Here is a 15,845-nt window from a genome sequence, read left to right as displayed (position 1 = left end):
CTATGCACCATAAATTATATACACTATGTACCATAGTTTTGGAGTCCTGAATTAAAAGTTTTGCTAAGAAAAAAAAATCAAACTGCATATGAAATGTTTTTTCTAAAAAAATAGTGTGTGGGGTTTTTTATTTGTTTTTTTTGTTTTTTTAGAAAGGAAGAAAATGAAGTGAAAAAAAAGCTAGATTCTCAACAACAACAGCTAAGACAACTAAAGGAGAGTAAAACCAATCGTATGAAAAGATTTGGGTCATATATGCCAGACCTTTGTGAAGCAATTGATGCGGCCAATGCTCAAGCACAATTTACATTCAAACCAGTAGGACCCCTAGGTAATCTGATAGTGTTCTTTTCTATGTAATCAAATAATGAAAACCTTGACTCAACAGAGTAAAAGAATTGAGTTGCAGCTTTGATATTCTCAAACTGAAGGATAAATGCAGCATTTTCTGCCCAACTGTCAGGTCGGCAGTCTTTCCAATGATTGTGCTTCCTACTGAACTAGACTGAGAGACCATTTAAAGGCTCAGGAACCCTTTGCAGGTGTTATGGCTTAATTAGCTGATTAGAGTGGGACACTTTGAGCCTAGAATATTGAACCTTTTCACAATATTCTAGTTTTCTGAGATTGTGGCTTTGGGATTTTCATGAGCTGTAAGCCATATTCAACTCAATTATGCCACATCACGCCTTGAACTACCTTGCTTTGCATGTAATGAGTCTATCTCATATATTAATTTCACCTTTTAAGTTGCATTACTGAAATAAATGAACTTTTTCACAATATTCTAATTTTTTTGAGTTTCACCTGTATATTCTTGTGTAAAGCATGGCAAAAATCTAACAAGAATGCAGGTTTCTATGTTTTATTTCAAAAATAATTAGATGGCTTCGCTGATATACCCGAAAGATGAATACTTCTGCACTTTTACTTTATGTGTAGGTAGCTATGAGCAGATCGAATATAATCGGATGTCCTTACCAAAATGTCATCATTGGGAAAAATAAGCAAATATAAACCCACAGATACATTGAATCTTCCGCTTTACTAAAAAAAAAAGTGCTATCATGGAAATAGCATTGTGCCTACACATTGTGCTTAAGCTGCCACCTGGTGCTTACAGTGGGAAAAGAAGCAATCCTATTCTGTACAACTGAAGGAACTTATTTTGACAATATGTATTGAGGTTTAATTCTTACATTTAGGTGCTTTTATTCATCTGAAAGATCCTGAACTTACAGTGGCTGTGGAAGCATGCTTAAAAAATCTGTTGCTTGCGTTTTGTTGTGACAATCATAAAGATGAAAGAGTTTTACAGGCATTGATGTCCAAATGCTGTCAAGCTGGTTTTCGACCTCCGATTATTGTTACTCGTTTTCAGAACAATGTTTATGATGTAAAGTCAAGGTAAGTTATATCTGAGTCTTGTTTTAAAATCTAATTTCTAAATCAGCCTTAATTAAAATCAATTGCTTTATTCCCACTTGTGTGATGTAGTTTGAACGATATTGTTTTAATTAAAGCTCAGTCATAATTTATATACTAGGAAATAAACTCAATGAGAGATATTTTAAAATAACTGCATATAATTAGTTGTAAGTAACTTCTGAGATTGGCAACAATAAATATGAGATTTACTTTTGTCACCTTTAGCTCATTATAGCGGTTTACAATGGTATATTGATAACAGTTCTTGACACATGTGAACACTTCTCCCATTTATGAGGACTTTTAATAGAGTACATAATTTATATCCAGTATATGGTTTTTTTTACATACAGACTTTTATAAGCCTCCACTAATTAAAAGGAGGAAACAAGTACCTTCTGATTTTTTTTTTCGGTTTGGAGAATTCTCTAAAAATTTAGGAGTTAGCATGCAGTAGTCTTTTTTTCCAGCAATGTGTTTAATTAATTCCAAACTGTTCTATGCCAGAATTATCCTTCCATTTCTAAACCAATCCTCCAGTTTGCTATTTGCCACTCTGAATTGTTTTCATTTTTTCCCAGTTAAAACTCATAAAACTATATCCCAGTCAGAACAGTAAAAAATTCTGAAAGATGTTGGTCATAAATGTTTTATTTTATTCATCATGATAAACCCTGTAAACCTCCATGTTTTTTTTTTCAGGGTAGAAATGTTTTTTAAGGTTTCCTGTTTTTATGCCCATTGCCAGAAATTTCCCCTAAAACCAAGATAACTTCTGTTGTGGAACAGATTCACTGGTTATAAAGATTAATTCTTAATATTATATGTTGTCACAACAATGTATCTTACTGTTTTAACTTCCCGTAGGGCTGTTTTTCACCCTAACTTCCCAACAGTTTTGACGGCATTAGACATTGACAATCCAGTAGTAGCCAATTGCTTAATAGACATGAGGAGCATAGAGACTGTCCTGCTGATTAAAGTAAGAATTCACTCTCATACTTGTAATGCATACAGACTGTTAGCATGATATTTTTGTGATAATTCATTTTATTTAGGATCAGACAGACTACTCATTAAATGTATGCTATTTGTGTTTTGTACCAAATCATGTTCAGATGTTTATCAAGTTACTTTGCTATTATATAAGAGAATGAATATTGGGAGCTTAAAGGAAATGATAACAGGGTATAAAGAAAGACTTGCTCGTTATTGGTTGTCACATCAAGGGGATGGTGTACTGATGACCTTAAGAGAATGAGTTCTTGCTTGAAATAGTTGTTGCATAAAGATAAATCCAATAGAGTACAGTATTGGAATAAACCTATTGGTATTTTAGCTGGATATTTTAAATTGTAGTGATAACCATATTAAGAAAAGTTTTCAGTCCCATCTGTTTTAAATCTCCTTGAGTTATCAATATTGAAGGTTTACTTGTAAATTGTTGATGTGCTTTATTTTTTTTCTTAGAGTAATTATGAAGCTCGAAGAGTTATGCAGCACAACAAGCCTCCTAAATATTGTAAGGAAGCTTTTACTGCTGATGGTGATCAGGTGTTTGAGGAAAGATACTACTCTTCTGAAAACAGAGGGCCTAGGTTTCTCAGCAGAGATGTAGAAGCAGACATAAGGTTAGAATAACGGATGACAATTATTTTTATATTAATTCTGCTCTTTTTTTGCTGCTACTTAAATTGTGTCTGTAGATAATCTATTATAGCAAACTAATTAATAGAAAACGTGTGTTTGTTGATATGTACCATATTTTCCTGAAAATAAGACCCGTTTTTATTTTCTTTTGGACACCAAAATAAGCACTAGGGCTTATTTTGGGGGAAAGACGCTTTCAGTGTGATCAGCCTAGCTGGGCGCCCCACCCTCCCCAGTGTACACACATGAGCGCATGGGGACTGATGGTGTTCGGTAGCCGTTGCATTCCACCAGACCCTTAGTCAGCGCACTCTGCAGCTGCAAAGAATGGAAGGCATGGCAGAAGGCAGGCAATCCTGACACGGAGTGGAAGGCAGGTGATCCCCATGTACTGTGCAGGCTGCAGGCAAGCCAAGAGACGTGAAGATGAACCTCCCGCAGCCACCCACCACTCGGCTTTCCCATAGCCTGTGCATCCGGATCGCATGCCTCCTCCCCTCCCGCGCCTCTGCTATCTGTGTCGCTGCGCGAAGACAAGCCTCCGGCAGCCAACCACTGCTCCAGCCCTCTGCTGCTTGGCTTTCTCATGGCACGTCCAGATTCCCTGCCTCCCCCCCTCCCCCCTGCGCCTCTGCTACTTGCACAGGTACTCAACTCCCCTGTGATGTGTGGGCTGCAACTGCTACTAGATACCGTTGGCCCAGATATTCTCCGCTTCCTATGCTGACCACGGCCAACCTTTTCACTAGGGCTTAGTTTGGGGGAAGGGCTTATATTAGGCACACAAAAGAGTAGGCTGGGACTTATTTTGGGGGTAGGGCATATTTTTGGGGAAACGGCACATATACAAGCATGGAAAATAAAGGTATAAAAGAAGATAAACTTGGACAGTTATGAACTTTAAAGTGTTGTTTGTATTGCTTGCAAGTCTTTCTCTTCTATCAAGTCCAACCGACTGCTTCTGCTGAACCAATCCAAATTCAATATTTTCTGTGGTGTCCAGTATACATAAAATGATTTTTATTTTATTAATCTCAATTTAATAGCACAGTTATTTAAATCCATGCTCAACTGTTTTCACATTCTTGTAAAAATAGGTTTCTAGCTAAAGAGTAGTTGCAATTAATGCTTTTCTGTCTTTAAGTAATTTGGAGAAAGAAGTTGAAAACCGAAAAACTCATATCTTGGCAATACAACAACGAATACGTTCTACTGAAATTGACATAAAACAGAACAAACGCTATCTGACTGATCATCAGCAGCACAAAAAAGAACTGCAGGTAAGAAGAACATAGCGGGCAACTTCTATTGGAAAGTAACTCTCATCCTGTTATCTACCACAGTAGGTTGAGCAGAATTCCTGAGTCAGCTGATACAAGTAGGTCTTATGACCCCCAGATTTGCTATCCTGGAATATTTCATTTGAGGCTGTCTAGACAAGTACATCTCACCATGTCATGTTTTTCAAGGGCTCCCCCTCCCTCCCCAAGTCTCTCTGGCTGAAAACTCAACAGGAACTACTCCAGCACTTGACACAGCTTGGCTAGTTAATAAACTTTATTGTACAATATATCAGGATGAAACCAGTTCTAATATTGTTGATGCTCTCTGTGGTGTGGTGGTTAAGGTGTATTAGGAAAGAGGGTTCTAGCCCATCCTCAGCCACAGAAACTCACAGGGTTTTTCTAGGCCAATCATTCTTTCTCAACCCAATCTATCTCACAGGATTATGAACGTGAAGAAAAATAAGTGGATAATAATGTGTGTCACCTGAAGTTTCTGATTGGAAGATGGGATACGAATCTATTTTAGAAGAGTGCTTTTCTTTTTTATACTTGTTGTAATTTGAATGTAGCACTTTTAACCTCTCTGTTCATGGCTTACCTGGAATCTCAATTTTTAACATTTTTATTTCTGTTACAGATAACAATGAGAAAAACAAAATTAGAAATTACAGACCTTGAAAATGTAGAAGAATCAGTGGTCATCTCTACATTAGTAAGAACTGTTTGAACACTTCCAATTTTTATATTATTTGGTACACCGTGATGTAGCTACTGAAGACTGACAGTAATTCCTAGAGTGAAGGATCTTATTACTTCTGAGAAATTGGTTTTATTTGCTGATTTGCATTACATCTTCCTCGGTTACTAGAGGAAGAAACAAGTGAAGAAATGTCTGCAGAAATTATGGATCTCTAGAACAAATATTGTGCTGGAGTCCTCATTTAGTGATTGCAATGGGAACCAGCAACTTGGTTGTTAAACTAAGTGGAAAATCATGTGACTGCCATAGTGCTTATGAAATTACAGAGCACGACATGTGTTAATCGATTATAATAGTGAACACATGACTGAGAGATTCTACAAAAGTCATACATGTGGCCATTGGTTGAAAAGGTTACATTTTTGGCAACTTTGTAACTACAAATACAGATAATTTGGATTGTCATACAGTTTTATCTTATAAATTATTTACTATTAATAAGCAAAATAATTATTCAAATTCTTTCACATTTCTTTTCAATATTTTATCAATCTTTAGCAACAATTGCAATGTTTCCCTCTCTTCTTTATTATTGCATTAATTATAAATAAACATACTATTACATAACAATACAGTTTTAACTCATAGATTATTTACTTATTTCATGTCTAACTCATTACAATATTCTACTATCACAACACTATCTTTTGTACCTTTGCAGAATCCTCACTTTTAACTAAATTTAACCATTGTCTCTGTGTTTTCTAGCTGAGCAAATACCTTTAATCCTAGTACGTTTCCCCTTTTTCCTTTATTTCCTGTTTTTGTCCCTCATAAGTTCTTTCCCTTTCTATCTTCCCCCCTTTTTCTCATCTCTTTTTTTTATACCCTTCTCTCTCTAATTTTCCCTTCTATAGTCGTCTTCTTGCTCTTGAAGCTTTTCCTTTTGCTTTTCATAGTTCAGGATTTCCATTTCAAAAAATTCAAATACAAAGCCAAAGGATCTTCCTCCTCTTTCTGCATCTTCTTTCTGTATTTTTAAGACTCATCTTCAATTACTCCAGTAGTGATGGCATTTTAAACACTTTTGAACAACCACCCGATTGACTTTAAGTAAAAACAGAAAAAGAAAGAAAAAACCAATGTCAAAAACTTTTTTTAAAAATCACCAAATGATCCCAGTCTGTTCCTTCTTGTTTCTTTCCTTTACTTTTCCTTTCTGTGGGTTACTGTATCTTTTAATAAGATTTCAGTTACAATGTATCCTCGGGAGTCTTCAAAGTTTCACTTTATTCTCTTTATTTTTCCAGGTGGCACTCCATTTTTCCTTTATTCCAAGTCCCACCCTTTTGCCTCCACTTCTCCTTTTTAGGGCTTTAAAATGACCAAGAAAAAATCTTTATTCTCCTTTTGACACTTAGATTTCAGCTTAAGGTTGCCTATTAGTGTCAAAATAGATTAATATAAATTTCTTTCCATACCATTTGTAATTGTCAATATAAAGGTAAAAAAAAAGGTTTTTAACCTTCTTTTCTCTCTCCTTTGCCGCTTAAAGATCTTCTTTCAGAAGTATCCCTCTAGGTATTTTTAGATTCAGGGTACCTTGCTTAGATGTTCTCTGTTGTTTAGCTCGGTCTGTCCTGCTTTCCTCTTTGTCTTCTTCCTGCACAATTTTATCCATCTGGGTTCTTTGAGGTGGTCATTTCTGACCACCGCTGCAACAGCCTTCGGGGAAGGGAGTTTAGATCAGCCAAGGAGGAGATATGCGGCTCCCCTCCACTTGGCTAGTGGTCTTCCCCCGCCTTCACCACTTCTACGGGGTGGCTTCAGCCCCAAATCCAAAGGATCAGGGCACTCCAGCGGCGAGCACAGATTGAAACTGCATATGATTGCGGATTTCGGTCTGTCGTTGAAGAGACCCAAACCGGAAGTCCAGATTTGATTCTATCTTAAAAGCTACTCATGCGGTATAGTTTATAGTGCTTTACTACAAATATAGACACCAATTGTTAGCGTATGGAATATTTATAAACCTCACTTCCAAAGTATTTGGGGAATAATATTAAAAATATTAAATTGTCACATGTGTCCAGTGCTTTGAGTAAAATAATTATTACCAACACATTATTTTGTGAAAATAACAAATCTGAAGTGTAATGGATAATAGATATTGAGAGACAATGATAAAGTTGATAGCAATTGTCTCTAACACATTGGGATAATCCTGATTTTTACCTCATAATACTTTAGGGGAACTGACCTCTGCAAAAGCTTGTGTTACAATAAAGCTAATAGTGATAAAATCCTTACAATATGGTAAATTCTGTAGTGTCCTTTCTATCTTTTGTCAGGCTGAAACTCAATTTTATGACTAGTAATTTAAATTGACTTTTTTTACATCAGGAAGAAGAAATTAATGATAACCAACAGAAGATAGAAACTGTTAAAGAACGAATAAATAAGCAGAAGGCGAAACTGGAGGAACTGAAATGCCTTTTGCAAGAAGAAGAACAAAAATGTGCAGCCATTAAAGAGAAAATTAATCAAGTACAAGAAGAAGCAGCTACAATCAAGGTACTATTATTACAATTCAGTACGGTGGACAGAATGAACAAACTATCTAAAAAGAGTGAAACGATGAATAGGTTATATCTTTTGATTCACATTTAAAAGATTTTAATTGTAACTGTGTTTGAGGTACACCAGAAAATTCAAAATAGTAAATACAATGTTCTATAATTTGGCCTGAATAGAACTTCCTCGGGAAAAAAATCTTTTCAGTCAATAAAAAGTATGAGTGAGCAGATTTTGGATAGGAATGCTAGCACAATCTATAGCTCTCCCTCAAAATGATTGTTCTTTAAGCTAATGTAACACATTTCTTATCAAACATTTTTTTTAACAAATTTTATTGATCTTTAAAAACAAACAAACAAACAAAACATAAAACATAAAAACATAAAATATCTTTTTTGAAAGCAGCTTGATCCCGGGTTACATCTCTTTGTACAGACACAAATTCAAATTCATGCTCATTTTATATACCATTCCATATCTTATTGCCATTCTACATTTTCTATATAGCTTCTCCCCTCTTTTAACTTTCTTAGTTTTATTTTATTTATTTCATCTCGGTTCAGATCATTATCTTGTATGTTCCCAGTTGTCTATTATCTTTTCTCATTAAACAACATTTCTCCTGTAATCACTGATTGGAGTATGACGCCTTTATCTCTTTCCGCTAAATTTATAACAGTATAATACATAGCTTCCATTTGGATTCTGCTTAGTACATTCTAAAGTTACACACTATATTTTAAAAAGAGAAAAAATTATAAATATATAATATAATTAAAACAGCAATCCAGACCAGTTCAAATCTGTCGTTAATATTAATATTCATTTAAATCTTAAACATTTTACACATTACTTTTCAAACAAGTATCATACTTCTATAGGAACACTTATAAACTTTCCATAATTATTTCCCCCCCACTTCACTTGTATTTTAAAACATTGTGTCAATTCTCTCATTTATTTCATTTCCTTTCTTTTGTTCACAAAAGTTTCACTGAATTACACTGAGTATTTTATCCCACTTTTTAATCATATGTTTCCAATTTTCTAACATTATTTCTATTACAAATATAACAATACAATCTTACGTACCTTTGCAGAATCACTTTTTCAGTTAATTTTTTATCCATTATCTCTAAATAAGTCCTGTTTCTTTACATCTTGCTCTACACCTTTGTAACCTCTCTTCCCTTCCTTCCTCCCTTGCTTCTTCTCTCTGCCCTTTTTACCCCCTTGTCTCTCCACCTCCATTTCTCTCTTCTATATTCCCCTTTTCTGTTGCTTTCTAACATTATATCCACTTTTCACTTTATTTTTCCCTTTTTTGGTTGTTTTTTTTAGGTCTTAAAGTCTCCATTTTCTTTTCCTCTTTCTTCCCCAAGTAAAGTTACTTGTTCGTTAAAGATGGCTTCTTGTTTGTCCCAGTCTTCTTGTTGCACAGTCTTTTCTTGTAGTTTCTCATAGGTACAGATCGCCATTTCTAAGAATTGAAAAAGAGCCAAGAGAGCCCTTCCCTTCTTGTTCCTCTTCTTTGTATTTTTTAAATTCCATTTTCAGTTCATCCACAAGTGATGCCATTGTAAAAAAAAATTTTTTTCAAACAACCACCCAAGTGTTTTTAGTCATTCAAATATAATTTCCCAAAGTCACTGAGCAATCCAAATACACACAAGCTGTTACTTTTGACACTTTCTTCTTTTTTCACTTTCTCTTCCTGGGGTTACAGTTTAGTTACAAAGTTCCAGTTAAAATGTATCTTTTAGAAATCTTGTTAGGATTTAATCAGGTTCTTTTAAGTTCTAGGCAGTCTCCTTCCAAATCCTGCTTTTATTCTTTTCCTCTCCCTTCCCACTTACAGCAAGAAAAAAAGGTTTTTTTTAAGTGTTCAGAAATCCTTATTATCCCCTTGACATTTAATTATCTAGTTTAATTACCTGTTGATGCCAAAGCGGGTTTTTCCGATTTCTCATTCATTTCTATTCGCTGTCAACGTTAGGAAGGAGAGTGAAAAAAAAACTTTCGCTTTTCACTTTCATTCGCTGCTACCGAATCTTCCTTATCCCGGTCAGCCAAAACTTTCACTTCTTAACTTCCTCCTGCACTTTCTTTTCCGGCTGAGTGCTTCTTTGAGGCGGCCACTTCTGACCGCCGCTCTTACCACCTTTGGGAAAGGGAGTTTTGCCAGCTGGGGAGGAAAGATGCGGCTTTCCTCTACCCTGCTGGGATCTCCCCACTCTTTGCCACCTCTACGGGGTGGCTTAGCCCCGAAGCCAAACTGGCTCAGGATGCTCCAGTGGTGAGCCCAGGCAGAAACCGCGCACAATCGCGGATTCCTGCCTGCCGCCGAAGCCCTGCAAACTGGAACTGCCCCCATATCAAACATTTTTTTAAAGAAGGCAAGCAGGGGAAAAAATTGACTTGGGGACCCTTTATGCTGGAGATGGCTGATAGACTAATAGGGAAGATCCTACCATTGTACCCATCTTGCTCTTGATTTTTTTGTTTCTGTATCTAATGTTCTTAATGTTTTAATGTTTTAATATTTAATATTCATTATTTTAATTGTAAGCTGCCCAGAGTTGCTTTGTAGTGTGAGATGGGAGGGCTATTTTTCTTTTTCTTTATTAAATTTATTGACCATCCATCTGGGTGGTTTACAATGTTAAAAAGATAAAATATTTCAAAACCTATACACCATAAGCACTAGATAATATAAAAGATAAATACTCAGCCCTAAATAAAAGATGCAGAGGGACGGAGTCAGGGGTGGAATTCAAATTTAACATCCAGTCCTGTGGGTGTGGCCTAATTTGTGAGTGTGGCTTGGTCATGTGACTGGATGGATGTGGCTTGTATGTAAATATTGTGAATTTTTATGTAAATATTGAATTTTTTATTAAAAAAGAGCAACTTACCCAAAATCAGGCAAAGTAGGCAGGTAGATTGAGTTGCTTGCAGAATCACAGAGTCACTCACAGATCTATCTTTCTGCAATCTGCTGCCTGAATCTGCATTGAAAAACACAAGCTTCAATCCTAAGGAAGGTTCAGCTCTGCTCTCAGGCCACTTCTCCCTCCCACCCCAACCCCCTAAATACCACCTCTGACTGGGCCTCAGGGAAGCCTCTTGGGCCAAGGCAAAGCAGTACAACAGCAGTTTAGATTAGCTAGAAAGCAAGAATTCCAATGATTTCCTGCTTTCTAGCTAATGTAAATTGCCTGGCACGGCTGATAGTTGGAACAGCTGATTGTTGGGAGAAAAAAAAAGAAAAATATCAACTTACCAAAAATTAGGTGAAGTCACAACGCAGGCAAGTTGAATGGCATGCATGGAGTGGTGGGGGTGGGGCGGGGCCAGCCAGTGGCGTGATTTGCCAGTTCTCCGAACTGCACAGAATTGTAACAACCGGTTCTATAGAACTGATCCAAACAGTAGAATCCCATCAGTAGGTTGAGCAGAGGAGGAGGTGGAATCTATTATTAGTCTATCAACCACCTAAAATGTGAAGCCTTCCCCCCTCCTCCAATTGTGGAGCCCCAACCCAACTGGCAGAGGTAGGTCTTCAAGCTCTGAGGGAAGGTCAGGAGGGTTGGAACTGACCTCATTCTGTGGGACAAGATGTTCCAAAGAGGAGGAGCAAGAGAAGAGAAGGCTCTTCTGCATCCTGCCCACCATAATATCTTGGTTGATTGGGCCAACAGCATGCCTCCTCTGCCCATTGGGTTGAGATGGTCCTACAAGTAGCCTGGTCTCATGGCATGAAGGCCTTTAAAAGTGATTACAAACACCTTGAATTGCACCTGGAAGCAAACTGGCAGCCAGTTCATTTATCTGCGGTGCATATACATTTAATAAATTAATTAACCTATCTTTGGTATTGATTTTCTCCTGATAGGATGGATTACATCAGGCAGAGGATGAACTGGAGAGAAGTAAAAACAATCTAAAACATTACGAAGAAAAAGAAAGGCTCCATTTGGAATCCATAGAAGCATTTAAACATAACATAGCTACAAAAGAAAGAGAATTAGAGGTATTTACTTTCTTTAAGTATGATTGCAAAATTTCTTTGCGGTACAGTTGCCAACTGAATGATGGGAATGGTGGCAACTTTCTCTATTGTAATATGGTAACATAAAGAAAGGTAATATTCCCTATTGCATATTGTAATACGTATTTTATGTATTTCTGTGGAGTGGATTTTAATTAACATAGGTAACAGTCCTTGCTAATAAAAATTACTAATTTAGTTTTCTGAGGCCTAGAGGAAATCAGAATAATTATTTTTCTAGTTAGGCTTAGGTGCAGAAATAACCCGATAGAAACTCAGTATTCAAAGGCAATTAAATATATGATACTAGACAACGGAACCAAGCTTGCAGGGGGGAAAATGTAAATTTTTCAACAACTTCTAGCTTGCATTGTCAAATATTTAAATACTACTTTATATGGATGTTTAGGTTAATATAGCATGCAAAGTTCTGAAATGTTTTAGAGATATCATCACATTGATGCTAAATTGTATAATTTAGGACTTGTGCTGTGCTTCAGATCTGATAGAAAATGATGCTTTGGATTATGCCGGAGTATCAATTTAGTACCTGTCTGTAACTACTTTAATAAGTTGGGCAGGTGATATATCAGTATCTTTTTGCTCCAGATCCAAAGAACTGTATGTCTGCGGGTCTGTGTTTGTGTGAGTCTGTGTTTGAATACTTTAAAGAATTTTTTTATAAAAGGTTCAATATTTTAAGTAATATGTTAAATAAGTTACACTAAATGTTAAAATAATAAACCAGAGCAGCATAATTTAAAACTTTAGAGCTGTATAAATACCCTGAAAAAGGCTTTTCCAGTTTGACATGACAAAGCACCCAGCACCTCAGCCTTTATTAACTAGAAAATCACAAGGGATGGGGCAATTTTAATTGTATTTATGAGGAGCAGGTCAATACTTTCAATAAATATTAAAATAATAAATAATCTGACCTATATTTGTTCCAGCTTTATGCTGCTGGATTCCTTCCCATTTCTTTTTGATTTTTGCAGAGGGCTAATATGCAGCCCATTGCTATTCAGATTTTATTGCATCCAGCATTTGTGTATTTTCTTCCTTTGCACCTATACTTGCTCTTAATGTTTTAAACCTTCTTCTGTTCCCTTTATTATACTTAGTTTCACTTCACTTTGTTATTTTTTCTGTATTACTGCATTTTTTTCATCCAAAAATGTAATGAAAATTATCTTTTGCCATATTTTAACATATATATTAGGAAATGATTGTAAAGGCTTCAAAGATCCATCCAGAGCGATTAGAAATAACTAGGACTTATAAAAGTCTTGACACAGAAATGAATCGTTTGAGACAAAAAATAAATTCAGAAAGAGAACGTACTGGAGATAGAGAAGAAATAATAAGGTAAGTGTGTATGTGCATGTGTATGTAAATTAATTTTGTATGTGAGGATGAGTAAATCTGTAGGAGACATCTGAACCCTACATCAAAGTTTCATAGCTTAGCTTTCAATTTTTTAAAATTAACATTATGTTCCATAACTCTCTGACTAACCAGTGAATGCCCTCAAAATAATTATTTCCAAATTAATTTATATTCTGAGAGGGATTCCAGTTCATATGTCTGGAAAATATTTTTAAAAAATAAAATCATAATACATTGAAAATGTTTATGGAGTTCATTGATTTTCTGAATCTGGAGCTATATCATCATTTTTACCTATTAAGTATTAAATACTGAAAATCAACAATTAATGTTAATTTTCCAATTTGGGCAACTTTGTGTTCCTTATTGTAATACTGTGTTTCATAAAACAATACTTCTTTTTCACTGTTGAAAGTCACTGTCATTGAGGGGCCCCAAATTTTAGTTTTTTCTCTTCCTGGAATGTCATTCCAAATTGTTCAGGATAGTCTTCCAGGCATCCAGAAAAACTTCCTTAGAACATAGCAGTAGCTGGCTGCCTCAGGTTATAGGCATCTTTCTCCCTTAGAATTTTCCTAGGTTACTTTGATATTGGTTTGAAACTCATGTTTCTTTTTCCTTGTTCTTTTTAAATATGCAGACAACTTCAGGAAGCAAAAGAAAAATACCAGAGTGCAGAAAGCAAAAGCAAAAATTTGAAGAAATTCATTAAACTATTGGATGAGATGATGATTCAGAGACATAAAACATATCTGCATTTTAGAAGGTAGGCATTATGTGCGTGCGTGTGATATTTTTAAAAATATCCAGTAAGTTAAGGATCTAATAAGAGACAATGACAGTTTGAACTTACTTAAATTTGTGACTTACGTGTTTCATGTTAACATGAAACATGGTGATACAGAACAGCAATCACAGTTTTGTATAATTGAATCACTGTGCATACTTCTTAAAACAGGGGTGTCAAGCCCGCGTCATCATGGCAGTGTCACGTGATGTATCGGGACATTTCCCCCCTTTCGCTAAACCAGGTATGGGCGTGGCCAGCATGTGATGCATGTGGCCTGTGGGCTGCGAGTTTGACAGCCCTGTCTTAAAAGAAATTGAAGTCAATAGGCAGAAGGGATTGTTTGTTGTAAGTAGTTTTATCTTCAAAAATAGTCCTATTACTTAATTTTATTTCCTGGTTCCACAGAAGTTTATTAAACTTCAAATTTTGTTTGAAATACAAGCTTTTTTAAGTAATTATAAAGATATGCAAGAGGCTGAACAGCAGGTATGTTCTTAACAGATTCAGCCTGGTTTATGAGAACAGGTTGTTTAATTGTCTCTAGGATGGAGGATTCTGTTCACTCTTGCCTTTGGCAGGACAAGTAAGACAGTGCACTAAGAAGGATAAAGGAGCAGCACTGGAGCTGACACATATAGACAAACCCCAAGTTGTCTGTTAGTGTCGTTTCATATGTTATTTAATAAATTTTCAATTTTCAATTTATTTTCAATAAATTTTCAATTTCTTTCATATTTTCTTTTTTCCAATATTTTCATTTTGAAGGTTTCTTACTATGCGATGCAAATATTACTTCGACTCTTTGTTAAATCAGCGGTCGTATTCTGGAAAAATAGAGTTTGACCACAAGAATGAAAGACTTTCAATTACGGTAAGTCAGTTTTTCAGTTTACTTTTGTTTTTGTTGTTATTTTATTTTCTGTATTGTTTAGAATGGGCTGATCATTGAATAAAGATTTTTTTCCCCTACACTATGCCAGTTCAAGTTTATACATTTAACAAAGATTGGCCTTAAAATGAAATGGAAAATAATGGTTTCACTCCTCCACACAACCTGCATACGAATGAGCTTCCATGTGAGCACTCTGTTGTACAAAATCATTCCCTTGCAAAAAAAAATAGAAGCAGAGTTGTTTTTTTTTTAATACCTCAGAGCAAACAGAAAATAATATGCGCTTTTTCCAAAGAAACAAATGCTCCCTAGGTCATTGCCTCAATTTAATAGTACTTTATTATCCAAAAAGCTAGAGCTGGCAGGGAAGGCAAAAACAAGCCACTTCTGTACTGTTGCCATGAAAACTGTCATTAGCAGTCAAGCTTGACTTGTGAAAACCTTCCCCCTTAGAAAAGAGCTGGCTCAATAATTCATGAAACTTCAGTCACTACTGAATCGAATGTGTCTCATTTTTGTGTAAATGTATGAAAATGTTAGAGTCATCTTGGATTATTATTTCACCAGATTGGGAGTTCTTGTTATTAATTGAGGTCTTGTGAACAATATCCAGTCATCAGAGATGATTAAGCAACTTTTCATAACAAATCTGGATTTTTTCCCCCATATTCCCATTTTAATACATATTATACTTAATTATTTTCCGTCCCACTATTCTTGTCTTCTGCTTCCCAATTAATCCATAACAGCTTTATTTTGGAAGGAAAACTATATTAAAATAATGAAATACCTAAGGGTATTTATAAGTGCATTTTTATACCTGACAAATTGCCTTTCAGGATGTGTAATTCTTTCTACTTTAAAGTCTTTGTACAGGTAGTCCTCAACTTATGACCACAATTGAGCCCAAAATTTCTGTTGTTAAGTGAGTTTTGCCCCATTTTATGATCTTTCTTGCCACAGTTGATAAATTAGTAATCCAGTTGTTAAGTTGAATCTGGTTTCTCCATTGATTTCGCTTATGAGAAGGTCACAAAAGGTGATCACATGACCTTGAGACACAGCCACAATCAGTGAACCAG

General features: G+C 35.6%; 1 protein-coding gene across 5 annotated transcripts in view; it reads left to right on the top strand.

The window, feature by feature from the left end:
• The window catches only part of SMC6 (structural maintenance of chromosomes 6), a 41,317-nt gene that overhangs the window by 16,669 nt on the left and 8,803 nt on the right, over positions 1 to 15,845 (top strand). For all 5 annotated transcript variants that reach the window (XM_087917535.1, XM_026695318.2, XM_026695316.2 and 2 more), the window contains exons 14-24: positions 153 to 331; positions 1,206 to 1,407; positions 2,296 to 2,410; positions 2,899 to 3,059; positions 4,223 to 4,358; positions 5,002 to 5,076; positions 7,468 to 7,638; positions 11,537 to 11,674; positions 12,915 to 13,060; positions 13,722 to 13,847; positions 14,637 to 14,742. In XM_087917535.1, coding sequence (XP_087773661.1) covers positions 153 to 331; positions 1,206 to 1,407; positions 2,296 to 2,410; positions 2,899 to 3,059; positions 4,223 to 4,358; positions 5,002 to 5,076; positions 7,468 to 7,638; positions 11,537 to 11,674; positions 12,915 to 13,060; positions 13,722 to 13,847; positions 14,637 to 14,742 — 1,555 coding nt within the window. The remainder of the gene's footprint in view (positions 1 to 152; positions 332 to 1,205; positions 1,408 to 2,295; positions 2,411 to 2,898; positions 3,060 to 4,222; positions 4,359 to 5,001; positions 5,077 to 7,467; positions 7,639 to 11,536; positions 11,675 to 12,914; positions 13,061 to 13,721; positions 13,848 to 14,636; positions 14,743 to 15,845) is intronic.

Source organism: Pseudonaja textilis, chromosome 1 (assembly GCF_049901715.1).
Source record: "Pseudonaja textilis isolate UNSWEBS1 chromosome 1, rPseTex1.2, whole genome shotgun sequence".
NCBI classification, from domain to species: Eukaryota; Metazoa; Chordata; class Lepidosauria; order Squamata; family Elapidae; genus Pseudonaja; species Pseudonaja textilis.
This window is presented reverse-complemented; position numbering and strand designations above follow the sequence as displayed.